General features: G+C 39.9%; 1 protein-coding gene across 2 annotated transcripts in view; it reads right to left on the reverse strand.

The window, feature by feature from the left end:
* Positions 1-11,025: 11,025 nt before the first annotated feature.
* lingo1a (leucine rich repeat and Ig domain containing 1a) overlaps positions 11,026-27,021 on the reverse strand; it is a 282,863-nt gene continuing 266,867 nt past the window's right edge. For both annotated transcript variants that reach the window (XM_061894597.1, XM_061894596.1), the window contains one exon: positions 11,026-13,539. In XM_061894597.1, coding sequence (XP_061750581.1) covers positions 11,680-13,527 — 1,848 coding nt within the window. In that variant the 5' untranslated portion in view covers positions 13,528-13,539 and the 3' untranslated portion in view covers positions 11,026-11,679. The remainder of the gene's footprint in view (positions 13,540-27,021) is intronic.

A 27,021-nucleotide genomic window follows, 5' to 3' on the forward strand; every position in this document is an offset into this window, starting at 1 on the left:
GTCCATTTAACTCCTCGAGTCTTAAAATAAAATAGAGGAAGACAATATTGTTTGATTACTTGAACAAAATCATTTCCAACATGTATTTGCATTTCCAAGTAGAAAAGCATTCGGAGAGCCAGACCCTACATCCCGCAGAATGAAATAAATGGGGTGAAACCTCATTTTCGGACATCCGCTCTCTTTGTCTCTGTGGGTGAAGGCGGGGCCGCTAACATACTCGGAGCCTTGTAACGTCAATTTACAGTAACATAGAAGAAATGTCCAAAATGAAATAACTCGTTTCTCTTTCCATTCGGGACAGTTCCTGAAAGTTTCATGAAAATCCGTTGGCCTACTAACTATTCTCAATGACTACAAATGAATACCGTATTTTACGGACTATAAGCACACTTAAGATCCTTTTTGTTTTCTTTTCTCAAAACTCGACAGTGCGCCTTATAGCCCGGTATGCCTAATGTAAGGAATAAGCTTGGTTGAGCTTACTCACCTTGAAGCTACTTTATTTGGCACATGGTGTAATGATAAGTGTGACCAGTAGATGGCAGTCAAACATACGAAACAAGTGTGGACAGCACTCTGATTGCAATACGTCTCAAGTAAATATCACCATCATTTTAAATGTTCCATTGAAAATATAGAATATTACACACGCCGCACAAAAATACATCAAAATGTTTTATTACTACTTTGGTAAGCTATGAAGTCGCACCGCTTGAAGGATTGTCAGCGCATTAAACATATGAGTATTATTATGGTGTGCGTTCATATTATCTGGTGTTTTGTTTTTTAACATTATGCAAATGCAACTTTTTTTACCTGCTGATAAGTAGGAAGAAGTAGAAGCCTTTAAGTCCCATCTTAAAACTCATTTGTACACTCTAGCCTTTAAATAGACACCCTTTTTAGACCAGTTGATCTGCCGTTTCTTTTCTTTTCTACACGGCCCCCCTCTCATTTGTGGAAAAGGGGGACACAGATCCAGTGGCCATGGATGAAGTGCTGGCTGTCCAAAGTCGGGACCCGGGGTGGACCGCTCACCTGTGCATCGGTTGGGGACATATCTGCACTGCTGACCCATCTCGGGATGTCCTCCTGCTAGCCCCACTATGGACTGGACTCACTATTATGTTAGATCCACTATGGACTGGACTTTCACAATATTATGCTTGACCAACTTATCGTCCATTGCATCTGGTCACCACACCTGCGGTCCTCTCCAAGGTTTTTCATAGTCATTCACATTGACATCCCACTGGGTTGTGAGTTTTTCCTTGCCCTTATGTGGGATCTGAACAAAGGATGTCGTTATGGCTTGTGCAGCCCTTTGAGACACTTGTGATTTAGGGCTATATAAATAAACATTGAGTGATTGTTTGATTGATTGCTGATCTGCATTTGTGATCTGCATAAGTCCTGAAAAAGTGTGTGCATCCGCTAGTAGATAAGCTTTTTCGTTTTTCCCTATCTTCTTGTCATGTGACGTTCATCCTCCGATACACCAAAGATGACGGCGAGAAGACGCTGTCCAAGGTGAGCCACGTAAATAAGACCGCCCACAAAACGGCGCGTCCGGAAGCGACTGTCAGAAAGCGGCTTGAAGATGGTCTGTACAACATCATCTACCGTATTTCCTTGAATTGCCGCTGGGGCGCTAATTAATTTAAAACCTCTTCTCACTCCGGTGCTTATCAAAGGCATGCGATAAAGGCAAGCATGCACTTATAAATCATGAAAAGCACATTTAATAAGAAACTTTATTATGGTCTTACCTTTACTTTTAAATGAAGTCCATCCGCAGCTCCTTCTGATCAAAAGCATCGATAACTTGTTTATAGAAGTCTTCCTTATCTTTCTTCAGTTTTAAAAGGCTCTCTGTCTCGATGGAGATCTTCCTTTATTACCTCCTGCTTCGATTAAAAGTCCAGTATAGAAAACTGTTTTATTTTTGATATGTAATCCTCCATGTTAAAAGTGCAAGCGAGAGCAAAAACAAACGATCACTGCTCACTCTTGCTGCTTGTTGTCACTTCTTCTGCTGCCGAGTAGTCGCAAGAAGGATCACTAGCGCCCGCTACCACCTTGAGGCGGGAGTCATTTAATGACTCATATTTGACACACGCAGCTACGGTATATTAATAAAACATAGATGCTTGCTGTACTTTTTAGCATATTTAAGAGCTTGGACCTTAAATCCTACTGAATAGCTCTTAATCTTCTTCCCTTTATGCCATTACTAATTATTAAAATCAGCCTCCTCCATTTTGAAAATGATGACGGGTGAAGTGTCACTCGTGACGTGACGAGTTTGACCCGGCAGAAATTCTAGGCATATACTAATTATTTTGCGAAACGAGTTTGACCTGGCGGAAATTCGAGACATGCGCTAATAAAAATAATATTTTGCGAAACGAGTTTGACCCGGCGTCAATCCTGAGCCGGCGGTAATGCTAAGCATGCGCTAATTATTTTGCGAAACGAGTTTGACCCGGTAGTAATTCTAGGCAGGCGCATACTATATACCCGGCGGCAATTCAATTAAATACGGTATGCAACATTTTGACCAAAAAACCACGATTACATGTTATGTAGACCACAAGGAAGTGTTTTCAATTTAGAAAAAAAAAAAAATAATAATATGACTCCGTTAATGCACTTTATAATCCGGTGCACCTTATAGTCCGGAAAATCCGGTACTGTAAGAACATTAGGAAAAGGTGGAATCTGGCTTTTAGTGGGTTGAACTAAATCCATTTTCTGACAGGATGTTGTTGTTTTTTGGCGATGATTTGATTTGGCAGTTTATTTCAAAGCATTGTCGTCCCTTCAGGCTTCTGGTACTTCCAGTTATACACTTCTATTCCAAATATAGGCACACACTTACTGTATGTGGGAGAACACTTCAGTTCAGATGAGTTTAGGGAGCACCCAGGGGTGTGTGTGTGTGTGTGTGTGTTGATGTCGAGAATCCATCAGCCTATTCCTGACCTAGAATTTTAACTACACATCTAATATGTGAGGAGGGGGTGCTTCCATCACTCCCTTAAGGCTCCAAACACACCAAGAATAGCTGTGTCTGGTTTTAAGTCACATGACAAACGAGGACGCTTTGATAACACTGAGGGGGATTGGTGAAGAGTGCGGGGAAAATTTCCAAAGGAATGTGGAGACAGGACCAGGTTGCGGAATAAACAAAGTAATCAAGTTAATTAATGCAGAGCTGTGTCGTGTTTGACAACACTTGCTGACATTTGCCTTCATTGTGTTGGTTTGCAGTAAAACAACAAACAAGTTATGCTTAAAATCGGCAGTAAACATTTACTGTGTTGACAAATCATGTATGTACTTGTACACATTCAAATCATATTTTTTCATATCAATATTATTCATCCTAATTAAAAAATGCCATTGTCTGTCATCTACATTCATTTCTATGTATTAGCGACATGATATTGAAACTAAATACGTATCAAAATATCAAAATATAATAAATGTAATATAAAGTATTTTGAAATGTGTAGTTTTCTGTGTGTGTATGTAAATATGTTTGTATGTATGCATGTATATGTATACAGTATATGTATGTATGTAAATATGTTTGTATGTATGTATGTACATGTATACTGTATATGTATGTATGTATATGTGGATATATATATATATATATATATATAAATATATACATACATACATACAAACATGTACATACATACATATATATATATGTATGTATATATATATATACACACACACATATATATATATATGTGTGTGTGTGTATATATATATATATATACATATATATGTATATATATATATATATATATATATATATATATATATATATATATATATATATATATATATATATATATATAAAATGTATAAATATACATACAGTACATATATACATACAGAAATATAAATATATAACATATATACTTAATATCCATATGAATACCCCATTGGACCCACCGTGCGTGGCGCTCCAGACTATAATTGATAGATGTGGTCTTACACAAATAATAAATGAACCGACGCATCGCAGCGGTAATACGATAGACCTAGTGCTTGTCAGAGGTATCACCGTCTCCAAAGTTATGATACTCCCGTATACTAAAGTAATGTCCGATCATTACCTTATAAAATTCGAAGTTCAGACTCATGTTCGGCAAGCTAATAATAATAATAACTGCTATAGCAGCCGCAACATTAATGCTGCCACAACGACGACTCTTGCGGACCTACTGCCCTCGGTAATGGCACCGTTCCCAAAGTATGTGGGCTCTATTGATAACCTCACTAACAACTTTAACAACGCCCTGCGCGAAACCATTGATAGTATAGCACCGCTGAAGTTAAAAAAGACTCCAAAAAGGCGTACGCCATGGTTTACTGAAGAAACTAGAGCTCAGAAATTATTATGTAGAAAGCTGGAACGCAAATGGCGCACGACTAAACTTGAGGTGCACCATCAAGCATGGAGTGATAGTTTAATAACTTATAAACGCATGCTTACCTTAGCTAAAACTAATTATTACTCAAATCTCATCCGCATTAATAAAAACGATCCAAAATTTTTGTTTAGTACAGTAGCATCGCTAACCCAACAAGGGACTCCTTCCAGTAGCTCCACCCATTCGGCAGATGACTTTATGAAGTTCTTTAATAAGAAAATTGAACTTATTAGAAAGGAGATTAAAGACAATGCGTCCCAGCTACAACGGGGTTATAGTAACACAGATACGATTGTATATACGGCGGATACTGCAAATATCCAAAATAGTTTCTCTCGTTTTGATGAAATAACATTAGAAGGATTGTTACAACGTGTAAATGGAATAAAACAAACAACATGTTTACTTGACCCACTTCCTGGGAAACTTATCAAGGAGCTTTTTGTATTATTAGGTCCATCAGTGCTAAATATTATAAACTTATCACTTTCCTCGGGCACTGTTCCCGTTGCATTCAAAAAAGCGGTTATTCATCCTCTCCTTAAAAGACCTAACCTCGATCCAGACCTCATGGTAAACTACCGACCGGTGTCTCACCTTCCCTTTATTTCGAAAATCCTCGAAAAAATTGTTGCAGAGCAGCTAAATGAGCACTTAGCGTCTAACAATCTATGTGAAACCTTTCAATCCGGTTTCAGGGCAAATCACTCGACTGAGACAGCCCTCGCAAAACTGACTAATGATCTATTGCTAACGATGGACTCTGATGCGTCATCTATGTTGCTGCTCCTCGATCTTAGCGCTGCTTTCGATACCGTCGATCATAATATTTTATTAGAGCGTATCAAAATACGAATTGGTATTTCAGACTCAGCCCTGTCATGGTTTAACTCTTATCTTACTGATAGGATGCAGTGCGTCTCCTATAACAGTGTGACCTCGGACTATGTTAAGGTAACGTGTGGAGTTCCCCAGGGTTCGGTCCTTGGCCCTGTACTCTTCAGCATCTACATGCTGCCGCTAGGTGACGTCATACGCAAATACGGTATTAGCTTTCACTGTTATGCTGATGACACCCAACTTTACATGCCCCTAAAGCTGACCAACACGCTGGACTGTAGTCAGTTGGAAGCGTGTCTTAATGAAATTAAACAATGGATGTCCGCTAACTTTTTGCAACTTAATGCCAAAAAAACGGAAATGCTGATTATCGGTCCTGCTAGACACCGACCTCTATTTAATAATACAACTTTAACATTTGACAACCAAATAATAAAACAAGGTGACTCTGTAAAAAATCTGGGTATTATCTTCGACCCAACTCTCTCCTTTGAGTCACACATTAAAAGCGTTACTAAAACGGCCTTCTTTCATCTCCGTAATATCGCTAAAATTCGCTCCATTTTGTCCACTAAAGACGCCGAGATCATTATCCATGCGTTTGTTACGTCTCGTCTCGATTACTGTAACGTATTATTTTCGGGTCTCCCAATGTCTAGCATTAAAAGATTACAGTTGGTACAAAATGCGGCTGCTAGACTTTTGACAAGAACAAGAAAGTTTGATCATATTACGCCTGTACTGGCTCACCTGCACTGGCTTCCTGTGCACTTAAGATGTGACTTTAAGGTTTTACTACTTACGTATAAAATACTACACGGTCTAGCTCCAGCCTATCTTGCCGATTGTATTGTACCGTATGTCCCGGCAAGAAATCTGCGTTCAAAAGACTCCGGCTTATTAGTGATTCCTAGAGCTCAAAAAAAGTCTGCTGGCTATAGAGCGTTTTCCGTTCGGGCTCCAGTACTCTGGAATGCCCTCCCGGTAACAGTTCGAGATGCTACCTCAGTAGAAGCATTTAAGTCTCATCTTAAAACTCATCTGTATACTCTAGCCTTTAAATAGACCTCCTTTTTAGACCAGTTGATCTGCCGCTTCTTTTCTTTCTCCTATGTCCCCCCCTCCCTTGTGGAGGGGGTCCGGTCCGATGACCATGGATGAAGTACTGACTGTCCAGAGTCGAGACCCAGGATGGACCGCTCGTCGGGACCCAGGATGGACCGCTCGCCTGTATCGGTTGGGGACATCTCTACGCTGCTGATCCGCTTGAGATGGTTTCCTGTGGACGGGACTCTCACTGCTGTCTTGGAGCCACTATGGATTGAACTTTCACAGTATCATGTTAGACCCGCTCGACATCCATTGCTTTCGGTCCCCTAGAGGGGGGGGGTTGCCCACATCTGAGGTCCTCTCCAAGGTTTCTCATAGTCAGCATTGTCGCTGGCGTCCCACTGAATGTGAATTCTCCCTGCCCACTGCGTGTGAGTTTTCCTTGCCCTTTTGTGGGTTCTTCCGAGGATGTTGTAGTCGTAATGATTTGTGCAGTCCTTTGAGACATTTGTGATTTGGGGCTATATAAATAAACATTGATTGATTGATTGATATATATTAGATTATGTGTATATATATATTTATACATACATATATATATATATATATATATATATATATATATATACATTTTCAGTCATTAATGCAGACATATTTATTTACTCTATTTGCACATATTTATCTGTTAAATACACTCTTAAGATAATTGAAATTATAAAATGAGTCTATTTAATTTTCTGTCACCTATGCATGTATACATAATTTATTTATCTTACACATTAACCTGGAAAATAAACTTTTAAGAAATAATAAAAGATATTCAATAATTTAATAAATAAATAAATGTATAAATTGTAAAAATTTCTGTAAAAAAAATTCAATATTATTGTAAAATGTGCATGTATACTAAGTGCTTGTTTTTACACCTGTGGTAATAGAAAATGTCTTTTTTTTTTAATACATCATACATCCTTCTCATTGGTTGTTTTAAAGTGTTTTGTCATACCACCTAATAATAATAATAATGATAATAATAGTAGTGAAAGTGTTAAACAGGTCATCTCCTGAGGTAAGAGTGCAAGTTGAAATGAAGAAAGGAGCAACGTGTATTTAGAAAATCCCATAGATTGTTTTAATACAACATACCATAATGTCAACAATTCAACATCAACAAAATTTTGTTAATAAAAAAAAAAACACAAAAAAAAAAATCTGCATATTACTTTTATTGCACAGAACAATTTGAATTAATTTTCCATATATTCTCTTTTTTTAGGATCTTTTTTTTTTAATTAAAAAGTTGGCTTGAACTACATGTTCCATCTTGTCCAGGGTCAAAAGAAAGAAGAGAAAAAAAAGAAAAAAAGAACGAGAATCCAGGTAGACTGGGGACCAAAAGATGGTGTGTGGAGTCACCACGCCTCCATCGGACAAAGAGAGCATTCAGAAGCCATGAACAGCAACCACGCTCGCGTCTCTTTTTTTTTCTTTTAATTCTTTTCTCCTTTCTGCAAAAGGGATTACACCAAAGCTGCTGCAGATTGCATCCACGGCTCAAACCATCTGTGTTACTGCCACCATCTGCATAATCATTGGCAGCTCCGTTGTCCGTAATGTGGTCCATTATCAAGAACTTAGCCTCCATCCCCGCACACGTTTCAAAGGCCAGATGTTCACGAGTGGAGGGGGTGGGGGGGGACTCAACATAAAAACAATGTATACGTACAGGAGGACCAACATGGAGGACAAAGTGTCTCTTTACAACCTTTGACCTGTCAATGAATATTCCCATGGCTTTGCCGAACACGAGGAAGGGAGTGACGAGCTGGAGGAGCACATGTAATGCGAGCGGTCACAATCTTTAAATAACATAAAATAACGATAATATAATGCACGTTGTTTTTCTTTTGCAAAATGTAAACGTGACATAAAAGCGCAAATCAGTGCATTTCCAAACTAACATTCATGTTGATTATCCGCTATTTGCCAATAAAACGTCTTCAGCACAGCTGCTTTAACATTGGTTTATTTAGTCGGTTTATACCAGGGGTGTCCAAACTTTTTCCACTGAGGGGCCGCACATTTTAAAAACCAATACAATATATGTATAAAAAAATATGCATTTAGGCCTCCACTCAGGCTTGATCCCGGGGACCCCAGGATAAAATAAAATGTTAAAAATGTGTCATTATTCAGTATTATTATTTTTATTATCATTCAAGTTTTAAATCTCTAGATCACCTTTAGGTCTATCTGTCAATTTGACGTTTTTAAAGATTTGAGTAGTATGCTCTTTTTGTCAAAGAAAACCATGTTATTTTATTGAAAAAAACACAAAATATGCAATATTGTCACACAATAAAAAATTTAAGTAGAATGTTTGAGATTACATACTAATTGGAGTCGGAAAAAGGTCAACAACTCATAACACCATTGATTTTAATTCACTATTATTTTTTGTGCAATGACACTTAAGAAAAGAAAAAAAACACTGATCCAAAAGGGTCCTACTCATTAAAGTGTTAAAAAAATAAATGATAGTTTTTTTTTTTACTGTTTACTTTTAACACAATGGTCTCGAGATCAACCTCAGATCCATCCTCTAATTATATATATATTTTTTTTTGTTTATGTTTTTTGTTTGTTCGTTTTAGGCCATTCTTAAAAAAACAAAAAACATCTCAGTATTTTTATATGGCAAACACAAATTATCCAACATTTGCATCAAAAAATATCTCAAAGTGGAATATATAATGTGACGTAATTGGTCAATAATTCAATATAATTGATTTTGATTCACTATTTTTGTTTTTTCATGGCAGCTTTGTGTTATTAGAGTAAACATTGCAACATGTTCTTGTTACATTTCACCAGTTTGCTCTGTTAAACCACTTTTTATGTTTTTTTTTTTTTTCATAGTATTTTTAAAATGTACCGTGGGGCCGTTAAAAAAATGGCCCCCGGGCCGCACTTTGGACACCCCTGGTTTATACCAATCTATATGTATTAATATTGTTACAGAATTGATTTTATTGTAGTTTAATTGTGTTTTGCACATTACTCCTGGAATGTTAAGGCTTGTTAAAAAAAACTACTGAAAAACATTGCATTTGATATGTCTGTCTCTAAAAATAAAACATTTTTTAAATGTAATAAATTCCACCATCAATGCTGTCTATTAGTATTTTTCCCTCCGAAATAGTACCACCAAAAATGCGTCCGTGTACTGGAAGGGGTGTCCTCACGCAACTTGTTCACTTCCGATATCGGTGCTTTGAGTACTGATCAAAACCGATTTTGATCAGCACGACTCATACATGGTGTGGAATGTTAAAAAAAAAAAGGTTAAATCAAATGAAACTCGTCAAACAAAGAACGACGATAGGTGTGGAAAAACATTGTCTGCAATGGATGTATGCTGTTTTTAACTTTTAATTTGTAATAACAATAATTCATTGAGTTAGGCTCATAATGCGGACACGTTTGTTACTGGATATTCTCTAATATCCTCTCTTTGGAGACTTTGCATGTGTTAGTATAGAAAACTAAAATCATTTGATACGTGTGTGTATTGACAAATGTGCTGCGTGTATTCCTCAACGAAGGACACTTATTCCATATGTCTAGCTTGTGTGCTATTGTGTGCTTAGCTGTTGTGTAGCCGCTAGCTCCGAGCAGCCTGTAGTTTACCATGTTTACCGTTTGTAAGTGACTAAAATAGATGAAGAGACCAAGGAGTGTGCTTATTGATGTTTACCAGTGGTCCAGATTTGTGCAAGTAAACGCGCCGCAGGACTTCTTGTAATTGATAGATTTTTAGATGCAAGCCGATAAAATGTGATACTCGTTTTTTGCTGATATCAAACTGACATCCGCTATGAGGATGGTATTCAGTACCAATCAAACGTTTAGACACACATTGCCATTTAAAAGGATTAGACATTGTATCTAAAACAGGGGTGTCCAGACTACCCTGTGAACCCTGCTGGCGTCCTCAATTTGGCACGAGAGAGCGGTGTAATCATTTATCTATTTTTTACTTTTTGTCCCTCTAGAGGTCGCAGAGGTGGCTAGAGCCTATCAAGCCATATACATTTAGCAAGCAGTCTGATAACTGCCATCTGGTGGCCACCAAAAGTAGCTCAAACATGAATTGAATTGTACTTGAAAGGATATGCAGCACAGTATACACTTGTATGGCACAATCAAAACAACCTTCCCTAGTAATGGTGCAGGAAAAAAAAAAAAAAAAAAAAAAATCAACAAGCACAGAAATTCAAAAAACATGGTCGCACATGACGCAAGCTGCTCATTGAACTTTGGGAATATTATAACAACAACAAAAAAAGAAAAAAAAAATCAAAACAACACCCATTAAAATCCATTACAAGGGATGGTGGGAAAAATGCAAAACACTTTTTCCACACTGATCCATCTTGGGCACATGTTAGCTGCTTGATATTTTTGAAGGATTCAAAAACTTTGAGGTCGTCATGGATAAAAAAAGGTAGGAGGTGAACTTGCACACATTTTTAATAACCAATTCTAATATTTAATAATTATTCACCCATTATCTTTATATATATATATATATATATATATATATATATATATATATATATATATATATATATATATATATATATATATATATGTATATATATATATATATATATATGTATTTTTTTTTTTTTTTTTTTTTTTTTTTTTGGTAAGCCCAATGCGCCCACCCGATCCGGTCAAAAAGTTTGGACACCCCTGATCTAAACTTATGAGTGGTACTTTGTATGTAATAATACTAATTAAAATAATTAATATACTCAGTAAAGTGTCATTTTTAAGCTAAACAAGGAATGGTCCCAGGAAGTTCAGCCAAGAACTGCCCCTCTCATCTCACATTATTGTTGTTTTTTCTCCTATCATTTTAAAAAATAAGCGTCCTGCTCTTGTTAAATGTACTTTACTGATCAATGACTGTCACGTTGATGGATCACTGAGCAATAAAGCAGGACAAAACATTCCCTGTTCAAACTTGATGAAGTGTATCAATGCTGCAGTGTAAATGTGCTCATCAGCGCATACCAAAGTCGTTCAAGAGTGGAGCGTAGCCTCAAGAAGGGGGAAGAAATACTCAAATCAAATAAAAAAAAAAAACACTCTAGCTTGTGTAATCTGCCAGCTGGGGTGTGTCGTCAATTCTATTTTTGTCGTTCTACCGCCACAGAAAGTTTTTTTTTCTACCTTCCAGCCCTAGAAGTCCTCAGTTTTCCTTGCCTGTAATGTGCTCTTCCCTTAGTCAGTGAAGGCAGCACGGTCCGGGCGGACAACCCCTTCAAATCATTTTCATGTTAAACTTGCGCGGCGCGTCCACCGTGCTGCTGCTCATGCCAGCGTCCGATTTGCGCGGCACATACTCGATCTCGATGTTGTGCTTGGTGTTGCCCTTGCCTCTGCTCCACAGGAAGAGGAGCACCAAGCAGAACAAGACCACGCCCAGAAAGGAAATGAAGCCCAAGGTGGTGGCGATGATCAGCGTCTTTATGTCGAAGGGGAACGGGACGTTGGCGCGCGTGTCGTTGCCGCCGGTATCCGCCGGCTGGTTGGAGATGAAGGCGAAGGTCTTGTTGGGCTGAAAGGGCCAATCAGGGGAGTAGCTGTGGATGTGCAGGTGAGCGAGGGCGGTGTCATTGCCGCCGGCGTTGCTCGCTATGCACACGTAGGTGCCGTTGTCCTGGATCTGAGCGTAGCGGACCTCCAGGGTACCGTCCGGCAGCACCGAGATCCGTCCGATCGTTCTGGTGGTGATGAACTTCTTCTGCGGGGAAAGCCACATAATCACCGGAGCGGGATCGCCGTCGGCCTCGCAGGAGAAATGAACGATGGCTCCTTCGTCCACGAACTGCTGCTGCGCCTTGCGATCCCTGATTCTGGACTTGCGGCAGGTGAAGTAGTTGGTCTGCAGCACGTCCGGGAAGTCCTTGAACTCTTTGCCTTGGACAAACTCGGGGGAGGCGCAGGTAGGCTGCTGCCGGTTGAAGTTGAGCCTCCAGCGTCGGCGGAAGACCCACAAGAGGCGGCAGTCGCAGGCCAAGGGGTTGTCGTACAAAGCCAGAGTCTCCAGGTTGCCCACCGAATGGAACGCGGACTCTTCTAAAGTGCCGAGAGAGTTCCCGGACACGTTGAGGATCTTTAGGTAGTTTAGCCCTCGGAAAGAGTAGGGCTCGATCATGGCAAGCCGGCCTCCGACCAGGTGGAACTCCTGCAGACGGAGCAGGTCATGGAGCTTATTCCCGTCAATGGTGTGGATGGGGTTGTAGGAAAGATTGAGAAAGCGCAAGTAGACCAGGTGCCGCAGGGCTACGTAAGGGATGGTGGTCAGGTTGGCGTTGGCGATGGTCAGAGAGGTCAGGTTTAATCCGTACAAGCAATTCGGAGTCATTGTATCCAAATACGGCCAGTTGGCGATCTCCAGAACTTTCAGCCTGAAGAGGCGTTTGAAGGAGTAATCCCGTATCACGTTGATGTTGAGGTGCCGCAGCCTGAGCGTGATCAGACTGTGCAGGTGGGTAAAGGCCTCCGTTGGCACAGAGGACAGGTTGCACTTCTCAAGACTCAGGTGCTCCAGGCTACTCAGGCCATGAAAAGCACGGTGGGAGATGAACACCAGGTCGTTGTCGCCCACCTCCAGCGAGCGCAGGTTGTACAAATCCTGGAACATGTAGTCCAGCAGGATGACGATCTTGTTCTCGCTTATGTCCAGCTGGGTGAGGTTGCTCAGGCCCGTGAAGACGCCGAGCTGGATCAGCTTTAGCTTGTTGCTCCGCAGCCCCAATGTCCGCAAGCCGTAGAGGTTGTTGAAAGCGCCGGGTTCGATGGTAGAGATGGTGTTCTCGCTCAGATCCAGGTGCTCCAGGCTAGGGTAGTTGGCAAACTCGTCCGGGTTGATGGTCCTTATGCGGTTCTTGCCGAGGTCCAGAAGCCGCGTTTCCGCCGGTATCCCATCAGGGACTGTCATGAGCTTCTTGCGGTGGCACATGACGGAGCGGTCTTGGACGCTGCACTCGCAGCGAGACGGGCAGCCGGTGGCCGAGCCCGAGAGCACGGTGCCCAGCATCAGGATGAGAATGGGCTGCCAGCACGTCACCAGGAAGCTGTGCCCAGTCGCTTCCCGAGCCGCCATCTTACCGGTTACCTGGGGAAACACGACACGGCGTGGCGTTAGAAAATGAAGGACAAGGACAAAGCAGCAATAGAAAAAAGCAAGATGCTCAAATTCGTTATATGGATGGGTTTCGCTACTTTTATAGGTACCGACCAAAGTCTGTTTGTACTACCGGCTACAAAGTCACGTAAAATCAAACGGTGCCATATCTCAATACCTGTGTTGCTTGTGATGTCACGTCCGGTTGGACTTAGAGCGGACTCAATCAGTCTGCCATTAGGTAATGTTAAACATTTTTATGGCACTTTTGCTTTGGAAGTAAAGCAAAAGCGCTTAAAAGTAAAGTAAGGCTCCACTTTTCACAATGTGGTACCTTGATGATAATTTACATTATATATGCAATGTTCATGCTAATGATTAGCATTAGCATTTCCCATGGCGATTTCAACACTTCCAAATTTGGTAATGAATACTACATCCAAGATTCACGTTGCAGTCAAACGGCTGGTGTGTAATACAGTGGGGCAAAAAAGTATTTAGTGAGCCACCGATTGTGCAAGTTCTCCCACTTAAAATGATGACAGAGGTCTGTAATTTTCATCATAGGTACACTTCAACTGTGAGAGACAAAATGTGAAAAAAGAATCCAGGAATTCACATTGTAGGAATTTTAAATAATTTATTTGTAAATTACGGTGGGAAATAAATATTTGGTCAACCATTCAAAGCTCTCACTGATGGAAGGAGGTTTTGGCTCAAAATCTCCCGATACATGGCCCCATTCATTCTTTCCTTAACACGGATCAATCGTCCTGTCCCCTTAGCAGAAAAACAGCCCCAAAGCATGATGTTTCCACCCCCATGTTTCACAGTAGGTGTGGTGTTCTTGGGATGCAACTCAGTATTCTTCTTCCTCCAAACAAGACGAGTTGAGGTTATACCAAAATGGATACATGGACGATACATCAGAGGATTGGGAGAATGTCATTTGGTCAGATGAAACCAAAATAGAACTTTTTGGTGTAAAGTCAACTCGTCGTGTTTGGAGGAAAGAAGAATACTGAGTTGCATCCCAAGAACACCATACCTACTGTGAAGCATGGGGGTGGAAACATCATGCTTTGTGGCTGTTTTTCTGCTAAGGGGATAGGACGATTGATCCGTGTTAAGGAAAGAATAAATGGGGCCATGTATCGTGAGATTTCGAGCCAAAACCTCCTTCCATCAGTGAGAGCTTTGAATGGTTGATCAAATACTTATTTTCCACCATAATTTACAAATAAATTCTTTAAAATGTCCTACAATGTGAATTCCTGGATTTTTTTCACATTCTGTCTCTCACAGTTGAAGTGTACCTATGATGAAAATTACAGACCTCTGTCATCATTTTAAGTGGGAAAACTTGCACAATCGGTGGTTGACTAAATACTTTTTTGCCCCACTGTAAGCACAATACAATACTTACAGTATAAAAACTTTGTTGGACTCACCAAAAGACAACACAGGCTCTAACAACTTAATTGCCATTAGAACGCGAGTGTAATGTTAGCATGCTGCAAACATAGCTAGTTAGTTGATGTCAGTTAAACAATATTATTTAACATCACTAGGTTTTAAAAGGACACCATTCTCAAAACTTAAACAACTACAACAGAAAATATTACAACACTGGGGAATTTCTGCTCCCTACCAATCACGTGAAGGCAAAGCTTAAAAATCTAAGCCAGCAATCAACTTGCACTTTGCACTGTACAATTATTGCTTTTCTTCAGGGCGCCATTTCCTCTGCACACCTTGCAGGTGATCGATCAGCGGCTGCTATCAACTTAATACGTAGGGACGGGGCGGAGGGGCTGCAGCTGCAAATTATTCCTGCTGTGCACTTTGGAGGTGTGTTGCACACTGCAGTCACACTTTTCATACGAGGAGGGCAGGAGGGCAGGTGCTGTTAAACGTTACGTACAGAATGTGCTTTGGCTGACACTCGACCTGTCTGATCTTTTGACGTCTTAAACGTAACCCGTCTATCTCAGTGGAATACATTAAAATCTCATTTCGGTGGCATCTGGTAACGTGTCTGAGCCCCGGCAATTAAATCCCCATTAAGTTACCAGCAGTAGTGTGGAAATAGCCACCGTGGAATGAGTTGCATATTATTAAAATGCACAGAGGAACATTAAGGACAAGTGTGCAATTATCGTTTCTGTTGTGTTTAATTGTAGTTTCATCATTAATAATGATAATAATGGATCGGATTTTGCAGAGCACCTTTTTTAGTGACCCTAAGCGCGGTATATTAAGAACGCTATCATGAAATATAGTAACATTTTCAGTGTATGCCATTTATATTTATTGAATAGAAAAATATATAAAAAATATATTTAAATGTACTATATTTATAAATGTATATATTGTATTGTTTGTTAATACAACAATTTTGTATTTTTTATTAATATATATTTATGATATAATTACGTTTTTGGATAGACAATGTGTGCATATATATATATATATATATATATATATATATATATATATATATATATATATATATATAATAAAATTAAAGAAATACATTTTTGGACATTATATTACATGAAGACAGACATCTCCCCTAGGGGACCGAAAGCAATGGATGTCGAGCGGATCTAACATGATATTGTGAAGGTCCGATCCATAGTGGATCTAACATAACCGTGAGAATCCAGTCCAAAGTGGATCCAATATAGTAGCGAGAGTCCCGTCCAAAGTGGAGCCAGCAGGAAACCATCTGAATCGGAGGCGGGTATTTTACTCACTTAAGAGACACATTCCTAAGTTTTTCCAGGTGCTATCAAGTTTGCACGTGTTTTTTTAGTACACTTAAACCTTTGCTAGATCAGGCCCAAAGTCTTTGTACAGACACAGTACAGAACAGACCATAGTATCAGTAATTACAGCAAACTGACAAGATGGCGACCGCCTCTGGTCACTCGCTACATCACTTTCCACACACTAAGCCGCATTGATCTGCAAAAAAGAGGCGCGGCCTCGCCGCAGGCTCCACTCCATCAGCTTCTCTCCGGTATGTCGTTTGCATATTGGATACGAGTCAATCAGATGCTATTACGTCCGACTCCATTACCGCTGACACTGAAACTCAATCGGGGCCCTGGTAATCCACCCGGCGGGTAAAGCTCCCCGCCTGCACACTCAGCAGCTCGCCTTCCTCCTCGCGATGGTGAGATAATAATGCGGCTCCGGCAGGCAAAGCTTGAGGGACGAGCGCTAAAGACGGGGCCGTGAAGAACGCCGTCAACAATGGCAGCTGTGTCTTCTCATTTAACGATTTAGCGCTATCGCCGCCTCGCAGGCACGTCCTCTTAACGCGGCTCTGCCTTCCAATCAAGCAGCCGGAGAATTCTGTTCATTAAAGGTGAAGTGTGAGTTCTCTCAAGGGGTTGAGGAACGGGAACGTTCACTCCTGATTCGGTGAAAAATGTACACGTTCCCGCTGCTCTTTATGTGTCATGTAACCTAAAGCAGTGTGTGGAGAGACGGAGCCGACGAGCCGACAGCAGGCTCGGACAAACGATGGCAGCGAGAAGGCGGAGCATGCAGCGAAGCAGAGAGGCGGGGCACACTCGGAGTGACGCTGCAGCCAGCCGAGTCAGATGCGTAAACTACACACCTGTTCTCAATCCCATCATCTTCTGTTGCAGCATAAAAGGGGCAACGGAGGAACACTCGGGGCAGAAGTAGGCGAGAAGACCACGGCAAACGACAAGCATGACAAGAGAGACCCCGAGCAAGATGAGCCCCCACAGCAGACGCAGCCACCGGCCACCGAAAGGTGCGCCGCTACAAGCAGGAAGAGCTAGCGAGCTAGAATTTGGCGCGACAGACTTCTTTATTAAATTAATAAACTCGAGTCAATCCTGTTATGATGCGTCCTGTATCGATTGGCACCGCAACCCACACGATCCGGGTTGGAGACCCGTCACACAGTGTTTTTTCAACCACTGTGCCGTGAGATACAGTTTGGGGTGCTGTGGGCGTAATGTAATTTCATTATGTGAAAATATTTTTTGCAAACCCGTAATAATAATCTGCAAATGTGCCGTTTTTGAGTTTTTGTGCTGTCTAGAGCTAGGCAGAGTAACCGCGTCATACTATTCCATATCAGTAGGGGGCAGCAAGTATACGTTAATTGCTTTGTAGATGTCGGAAACATGGTTTGTCGTGATCACAACTTGCAGACGACAGAGTGCAGGTAAAAATTGATCTAATGCTTAAACCAAAAATAAACCAAAGGCGAGTGCCCCTAAGAAAAGGCATTGAAGCTTCGGTATGGGTATTTTAGTGTTCTCTTGAGACGTGTAGAAACGCCAACTCAACACCAAGCCAAACCGGAGTCAATGAAGAGAACATCGTTGTAGGCTTGACCTTTTACTTTTGACAATTCTTTATAGACAAGATGGTGAAAAACTGACAAGAAAAAAAAGAGACACAAACACACTCATTGCCTCTGTACATATTTGTCTACAATGACCTATAAAATGTAACGGTAATTTTCCAAAATGTCCAGCAGTGGGAGACTCCCGTCTGCCGGAATGACTTGAACACATTGTATCCAATTCGACAATTATATTCCACATATCGGCACTATTACACTTGTTTACGTATCTGACATGTTGTTTACTTATTAAAAAAACTTACTGCATTGCTTCTTTGCCGCTTAGTGTAGGATGGGAACAAAAATTACTACAGAAGACTGCAACATGTATGACTTGCTTTCGAACAAATACCGGAAGTTAACCAACAGGAAATAATTTAGCGGAAGTGACATCATCTAACTGTTGTTAACTGATGATAGCATACAATAAATATAAACAACTTTAGCTCCAAATAAAGTGTTGCAGTCAGGAATACAAAAATATTATCAAGTAATTGTGTAAATAATATTAACAATTAACTTCAGGACAACACAGCTATGCAAAACAAAATTAAAACTGAACTGGTTGCAAAGTAAACAAAAACATAATGCTGGACGACAGCAAAGACTTACAGCGTGTGGAGCAGCAGACGGCGTCCACAAAGTACATCCGAACATGACATGACAATCAACGATGTTCCCGCAAATAAAGATAGCGACAACTTAAATAGTCTTGACTGCTAAAACAAAGCAGGTGCGGGGAATAGCGCTCAAAGGAAGACATAAAACTGCAACAGGAAAAGCCAAAATAGGAGCGCAAGATAAGAACTAAAACACTACACACAGGAAGACACCAAAAAACTCCAACTGAGTCACGGCGTGATGTGGCAGGTTGTGACAGTACTTTAAGACAAGAGCTATAGTGATGCTTGGTTATGGTTTGAAATCATATCCAGCACTTGCGAGAAGAACTTTTTATTGTCAATATTGGCTACTGAGTTTCATTTTTTTATGTTTTCTGCTGGTGGTGTGCCTCTGCATTTTTTCACTGAAATCAATTTGCTTTGGCTCAAAAGAGGTTAAAAAACACCGACCTAAAGAACATAGAGAACATGCGTAAAGGAATAACTTGACTGGGATGTGTGATGCTGCCCATTATCTCATGTATCAACTGCCATTTGTTCATGGTGAGTACCATTGACAGTAACAATACTATTTTTAAATTTGTTCCTGATTCTCTTTTTTTTTTTATACCAAAACAAAGTCAATAGTACATAATAACTAAACAAAAGCAAAACATACCGTCTCCTACTATTTTAAATTGTTTGCTTTTTGCCCTCAAAGTCCTCCCTAAAAATTATGAACAATAACAAAAAACGCCCCCCCCCCCAAAAAAAAAACGATTTTGAGAAATTAGAAATATCAACATAATCAATCAATTAATCAATGTTTATTTATCCATCCATCCATCATCTTCCGCTTATCTGAGGTTGGGTCGCGGGGGCAACAGCCTAAGCAGGGAAGGCTTCCCTCTCCCGAAGCCACTTTGTCTAGCTCTTTTCCGGGGGATCCCGAGGCGTTCCCAGGCCAGCCGGGAGACATAGTCTTCCCAACGTGTCCTGGGTCTTCCCCGTGGCCTCCTACCGGTTGGACGTGCCCTAAACACCTCCCTAGGGAGGCGTTCAGGTGGCATCCTGACCAGATGCCCGAGCCACCTCATCTGGCTCCTCTCCATGTGAAGGAGCAGCGGCTTTACTTTGAGTTCCTCCTGGATGACAGAGCTTCTCACCCTATCTCTAAGGGAGAGCCCCGCCACACGGCGGAGGAAACTCATTTCGGCCGCTTGTACCCGTGATCTTATCCTTTCGGTCATGACCCAAACCTCATGACCATAGGTGAGGATGGGAACGTAGATCGACCGTTAAATTGAGAGCTTTGCCTTCCGGCTCAGCTCCTTCTTCACCACAACGGATCGATACAACGTCCGCATTACTGAAGACGCCGCACCGATCCGCCTGTCGATCTCACGATCCACTTTTCCCCCACTCGTGAACAAGACTCCTAGGTACTTGAACTCCTCCACTTGGGGCAGGGTCTCCTCCCCAACCCGGAGATGGCACTCCACCCTTTTCCGGGCGAGAACCATGGACTCGGACTTGGAGGTGCTGATTCTCGTTCTGGTCGATATGTTTATTTATATAGCTCTAAATCACAAGTATCTCAAAGGGCTGCACATGCCACAACGACATCCACGGATCAGCGCCAACATAAGGGCAAGGAAAAACTCACAACCCGGTGGCACGTCGATGACAAAGACTATGAGAAACCTTGGAGAGGTCAGCAGATGTTGGGTAACCCCCCCTTCTAGGGGAGACCGGATGCAATGGACGTCGAGTGGGTCTCACATAATATTGTAAAAGTCCAGTCCATAGTCGATCCAACATGAGAGTCCCTAATCACATAATATCTTCGGTATCGATCACATACAGACACTACCCTTGGTATCGACACTGGAGTGTATGGATTGACATGTCCTTCTCTTATGTGTCGCATACTGACTGACAATTGCTGACTCATCAAAAGTAGTTGTGGTGTTATCCTCTCTAATCTTAACTAAGCACTTATATCTTAACCTAGTGTTATTATAACAATCTACAAGGTTAATATAGTTGGCCTCTCTTTCTTCCCCTCCATTTATCTGCTTTCTTTTTTGTATCAAGTTATCATTATATATATATATGTATCGTTGCATTTGAACAATTGTATTGTTGATAACAGAGGTCATTCTTATTATTCCTTGTCAATAGTGATATTTCTATTGGTATTTGTATCGCTCCATTTGTAATGTAACAATGGTCATTGTCATTTCTGTGTTATTATTTATTTCACTAACTGCTTCTTTGCTATCACTTTTACTATCATATGTGTACATATCCTATTTGCTGGTGTTATTGTAATTTTGTTGTTGTTGTTGTTGTTGTTGTTGTTATTGTCGTGTTTGCTGTTTTTGTCTTATCCCTCTCTTGTACCCACAATGTTCTCCTTTCTATTCCTTTTTTTCTCTTTCCATCCCCTCCTGTTCCGGCCCGGCTGCACCTAATAATAACAAAAGTACATTTAATTAAGTCAAATACAAATAAGGCAACAGGAGAAGTATCCCACACTTCTCTTTTGTAAAGTACATTTATACAGCCGATACGGGAATCTACATCAACTATATGATTTGCCTGAGTAACTGGACAGGACAAAATAAATAAAATAAAATAAAATAAATCCTGATTCTGGTTGGCTCTCCGTGTCCAACGTGTTTAGCCTCTCCTCCAGGTATAACGATACTTGATACTTATAATACAAAGAATCACAGTTTATTTGCCATAATGGAGGTCACATGACTCAGTTCCACCAATCCAACGGAGCCTGGCGGTCGCATAACCGCACTCGGCCCTAAGGCTGTGAATCTTTGTGCACCACACTCAATTATTCTAGATTCAAAATCAATGTTTTTTTTTTGTTGGTAACATTGGGTGCTAATTCTATGATTGACTACATTCCTCTATAAAATAAACAGCTCTAAAAAGTTGTTGAATTACTTTAAAGAATATTGTTTTTGTTAATAAAATTCGACCCGGACATTTAATACATCCATCCATCCATCCATTTTATATCCCCTTGTCCCTTTTGGGGTCTATTACAGTTTTTTTTTTCCAATTGCTTACACACTAAATGTTACATTTTCACACAGTAAACAAAACCACAGTACAGATTTACCTAACGTTAGGCACAGACTCTGCTTCTGTGAAATATTACACGCAATGCTTTACACACACCTTCCCATCTTGCACATGTGATGTGGATGACATACACTATATTGCCAAAAGTATTTGGCCACCTGCCTTTACTCACATATGAACTTGAAGTGCAGTTCCGTGGAATTCTCCAAAATATGTTGGTATCCTGGATAATTTAAAGTTCCTTTCACCGGAACTAAGGGGCCAAGCCAAAATCCTTAAAAAAAAAACCACACCATAATTCCTCCTCCACCAAACTTCACACCCAGCACAATGCAGTCCTGGCAACCTCCAAACCCAGACTGGTCCATCGGATTTCCAGATGGACAAGCGTGACTCATCAGCCCAGAGAAGGCGTCTCCACTGTTCTAGAGTCAAAAGGCGACGTGCTTTACACCACTGCATCCCACGCTTTGCATTATACTTGGTGATGTACGGCTTAGATCAGGGGTCGGGAACCTTTTAGGTTGAGAGAGCCATACAAGCCAAATATGTTTAAAAGTATTTCCGTGAAAGCCATATAATTTATTTATTTTTTTTAACACTGAATACAACTACATGCATGCATTTTTAAGAAAGACCAACATTTTTAGAGTATAATATGTATCTAATTCTTTTTAATAACATTGTTATTCTGAGGCTAACCAACAATAAATAAAATACTTCTTACCATTAATGCAACTTCTTGAACATGTGCGGTAAAAACCGGATGGTTGGATGAAAATTCTTGAGAATGTTTTATATTTTGAACGTTATTTTTGACACTGTGATTACCAGCAGAATTATTCATTACTTATCGTGTTAAGGAATGTCAGCTAAGATTGGTCACAAAAAAAACATTCAAGAAGTTTGGTTCTTTTATTAATTAATTATAGGTCTACTGAAAATGTGTCCAAATCTGCTGGGTCAAAAGTATACATACAGCAAAGTTAATATTTGGTTACATGTCTCTTGGCAAATTTCACTGCAATACGGCATTTTTGGTAGCCATCCACAAGCTTCTAGGTGAATTTCTGACCACTCCTCGTGACAAAATTGGTGCGGTTCAGCTAAATGTGTTGGTTTTCTGACATGGACTTGTTTCTTCAGCATTGTCCACACGTTTAAGTCAGGACTTTGGGAAGGCCATTCTAAAACCTTAATTCTAGCCTGATTTAGCCATTCCTTTACCACTTTTGACATGTGTTTGGGGTCATTGTCCTGTCGGAAACCCAACTGGGCCCAAGACCCAACCTCTGGGCTGATGATTTTAGGTTGTCCTGAAGAATTTGGAGGTAATCCTCCTTTTTCGATGTCCCATTTAAAGCACCAGTTCCATTGGCAGCAAAACAAGCCCAGTGTTTAATACCACCACCACCATGCTTGACAGTAGCAATAGTGTTCCTGGGATTAAAGGCCTCACCTATTCTACTCCAAACATATTGCTGGGTATTGTGGCCAAACAGCTCCATTTTTTTTTCATACATTAACATATGTGTCTTTTAAATATGTAAATGATTTATATTTATTAGATTATTCTATTTTTTTACTATTAATGTATACACTGTATGTTTTGCATATTCAAAAACGTATTTGTGTTAATGTATATATAATGTTGTTGTCTGTGTTCCCCCACATCCTTCAGGCTAAAATGAGCATCCCTCTATCAATTTGTTTATTTCCTTAAAAAAAAAAAAAAAAAAAAAAAAAAATGGCCATTACTCTTTTCCGCCAGCTGCAGCTGAAGTAAATACCAATTTATATCATAAAAAAAGCATCCATTGTCACCCTGTTCCTGAGGCGATGAGCTCAATCAATAAGAATAACGAGCAGCCGGGTGGTAAATAAATATCACATTGACTTGACGTCCAACAGATTTGCATTCAGGTGTAATTGGCCCACATGATTAAAGTGTGAGCGTGGGCTCTCCAAACACCGCACGGCTGGCCCAAGCTTTGTTTCACCTGTCACCAAACATTAACTTCAAACCATTGTTAAATACCTGTAAGCTTGTCACCGCCGTGCTGACGCTACCTTTGCCACAAAAGCGCTAAAAGCCTCTAAAGCTCATTGTCCTTCACAGCGGCTTAGTCACCTGCAAGGCTGCATTTAATTGAACTCACCTGTGTTCACTCGATTGTTTGTTTTGCACTTAACATGGACACACCATTATGTAGACATTACAGTTAATATATCACAAATTGCACATACAAAAAAGGCCAATTTAAGTATACTAATTACTATACTAATTATTTCAAAACCAAACCAAAGGTATGCCGTAAAACTTTGAGTGTGATGTAAGCTTGGACCTTAAATCCTACTGAACAGCTCTTCATCTTCTTACCTTTATGCGATTTAAAATTATCGGTATTTAAATCAGCCTCCTCCATTTTGAAAATGATGACAGGGGAAGTGTCACTCGTGATGTCACGAGTTTGACCAGGCAGTAATTCTAAGCATGCGCTAATTAATTTGGGAAGCGAGTTTGACCCGGCAGTTATTCAAGGCAGGCGCATACTATATGCCCATCCATCCATCCATTTTCTACCGCTTATTCCCTTTCGGGGTCGCGGGGGGCGCTGGCACCTATCTCAGCTACAATCGGGCGGAAGGCGGGGTACACCCTGGACAAGTAGCCACCTCATCGCAGGGCCAACACAGATAGACAGACAACATTCACACTCACATTCACACACTAGGGCCAATTTAGTGTTGCCAATCAACCTATCCCCAGGTGCATGTCTTTGGAAGTGGGAGGAAGCCGGAGTACCCGGAGGGAACCCACGCATTCACGGGGAGAACATGCAAACTCCACACAGAAAGATCCCGAGCCTGGATTTGAACCCAGGACTGCAGGACCTTCGTATTGTGAGGCAGACGCACTAACCCCTCTGCCACCGTGAAGCATACTATATGCCCTGCGGCAATTCAAGGAAATACGGTAATTGTACAAAATAAAAGCACATTAATGTGATCATTGATGCAGTAGATAAGTTATGCCGTGAAAGAAAAAAAATAAATACATGTTTAAAACTGAAAATGTTTTTGAAATGCGAAAAAAAAAATACTAAAAATAAATTGATGATAAAAATAAAGACATGAATGCAAATGCAGAAATAAATACAAGTAAAACAATATATTTAAATGAAAACATTTAAATCAGAAATATTTTATACATATAGTTTTGTATATTGTTTTATTTTTTAAAAGTCTTAATAAAAAAAAAAAAATATATATATATATATATATATATATATATATATATATATATGTATATCCATGCATCCATTTTCTACCGCTTATTCCCTTTTGGGGTCACGGTGGACGCTGGCGCCTATCTTTATAAATATATAATTCTTTTTTTTATCTATCTTTTTATATTTTTTTCTTCCTTAGAAAATATATATTAAAATGATAATAGTATTATTGATACATAAACACATACTTTGTTAGGTGTGTCTCAACCGGTCCAAAATCAGGGGAAAAAAATCAGCTTATTATAATTGTTTTTGTTGTTTTTTTTTTATTTTTTTTTTATTTTAACATTAATAGTACTACTAGTTATAAATTAAAAAAATACTTTGTTAGGTGTGTCCTAATCCAAAATGTTTCACGCACCCGACATTTATATATATATATATATATATATATATATATATATATATATATATATATATATATATATATATATATATATATATATATATATATATATATATATATATATATATATATATATATATATATATATATATATACATATATATATATATAGTGCTCGATACTGTGGTAGAGCGCAATATGTATGTGTGGGAAAAATCACAAGCCTACTTCATCTCTACAGAACTGTTTCATGAGGGGTTCCCTCAATCGTCAAACATTTTTAAACAAACAGTGTTGCATATTACTTACACATACAAAGGCAGAAGCGTATTAGAATGCATCTGGTAACAAACGTGTCTGCCTCATCCAATGGACAGCGTCGTGAACTTAACTTTTTGACGTATTGTGCACATTAAGCAAAAAAAAAAAAAAAAAGACACAAAACAATCACCTCTCCACTTGAACTTAAAAACGAGATAAATCATTTCTAGACCTAGATTAGTGTTTTTCATACCTACCATAGTTCTCGGACTAATTTCACTTGATCAAACCTTTTTACCAACTCTCCACACTACACAATGATAAAAGTATTTATGATTCTTGCTGATATCATATCGGATCTATATCACTGTCGGCCAATACTCAGGGCTCCAATACTGGAATTGGAAGTGACATGATCTTAATATGCATATCATTATGTAATTAGAGCATTTGTGGGTTAAATATTTGCCTGTCCTCATGATTCTACCGGCGAACAAACTAACTAAAAAGTTGATCCATGCCGGCCTTCCAGTCGTGTTGGCTGGCTGGAGGCGTGCCTGTGAAATGGCAGAGCTTAATAATGTAAGCTGATGCCCGACAGATGGACACCAAATCCCTAATCCGGGCCAAGAAGCCGGTTGGTGCAGCAAGGTGAAGAATTCCAACAGAGGCCCAGCTGTTGCCCCTAAAGCAACTCTGTTCTCCCCGCCCACGCAACATGTTGCACCCCCCCACCCGGACCTCACGTCCGACATCACCCGCAGGTGCTCGACTCGTTAATACGTGTTTTTTATTGCACGCCTCGAAGTACGTGCTGAGAAAGGCCCGGCGCGAATGCGGAAGACCACAAAAAGTGTGTGTTGACAGCAAAATTGGTAGAAAGCTATTCTGTGCTATACACAACAAACATCGCACACAATACAATCTTGTTTAACTAAACAACATGTCCGTCAATGGGTTGTTCTAGATCAGGGGTCACCAACACGGTGCCCGCGGGCTCCAGGTAGCCCGTAAGGACTAGATGAGTCTTCTGCTGGCCTGTTCTAAAAATAGCTCAAATAGCAGCACTAACCAGTGAGCTGCCCCTATTTTTTCAATTGTATTTATTTACTAGCAGGCTGGTCTCGCTTTGCTCGACATTTTTAATTTTAAGAGAGACAAAACTCAAATAGAATTTGAAAATCCAAGAAAATATTTTAAAGACTTGGTCTTCACTTGTTTAAATAAATTCATTATTTTTTTTTACTTTGCTTCTTATAACTATCAGAAAAACAATTTTAGAGAAAAAATACAACCTTAAAAATTACTTTAGGATTTTTAAACACATATTCTTTTACATTTTAAATTCCTTCCTCTTCTTTCCTGACATCTTAAATCAGTGTTCAAGTAAATTTATTTTTTTGTTGTAAAGAAAAATAAATAATTTTTTTTTTGATTTTTCGTTTAGCTTCTGTTTTCTCAACAAAG

Source organism: Nerophis ophidion, linkage group LG03 (assembly GCF_033978795.1).
Source record: "Nerophis ophidion isolate RoL-2023_Sa linkage group LG03, RoL_Noph_v1.0, whole genome shotgun sequence".
Classification (NCBI taxonomy): domain Eukaryota; kingdom Metazoa; phylum Chordata; class Actinopteri; order Syngnathiformes; family Syngnathidae; genus Nerophis; species Nerophis ophidion.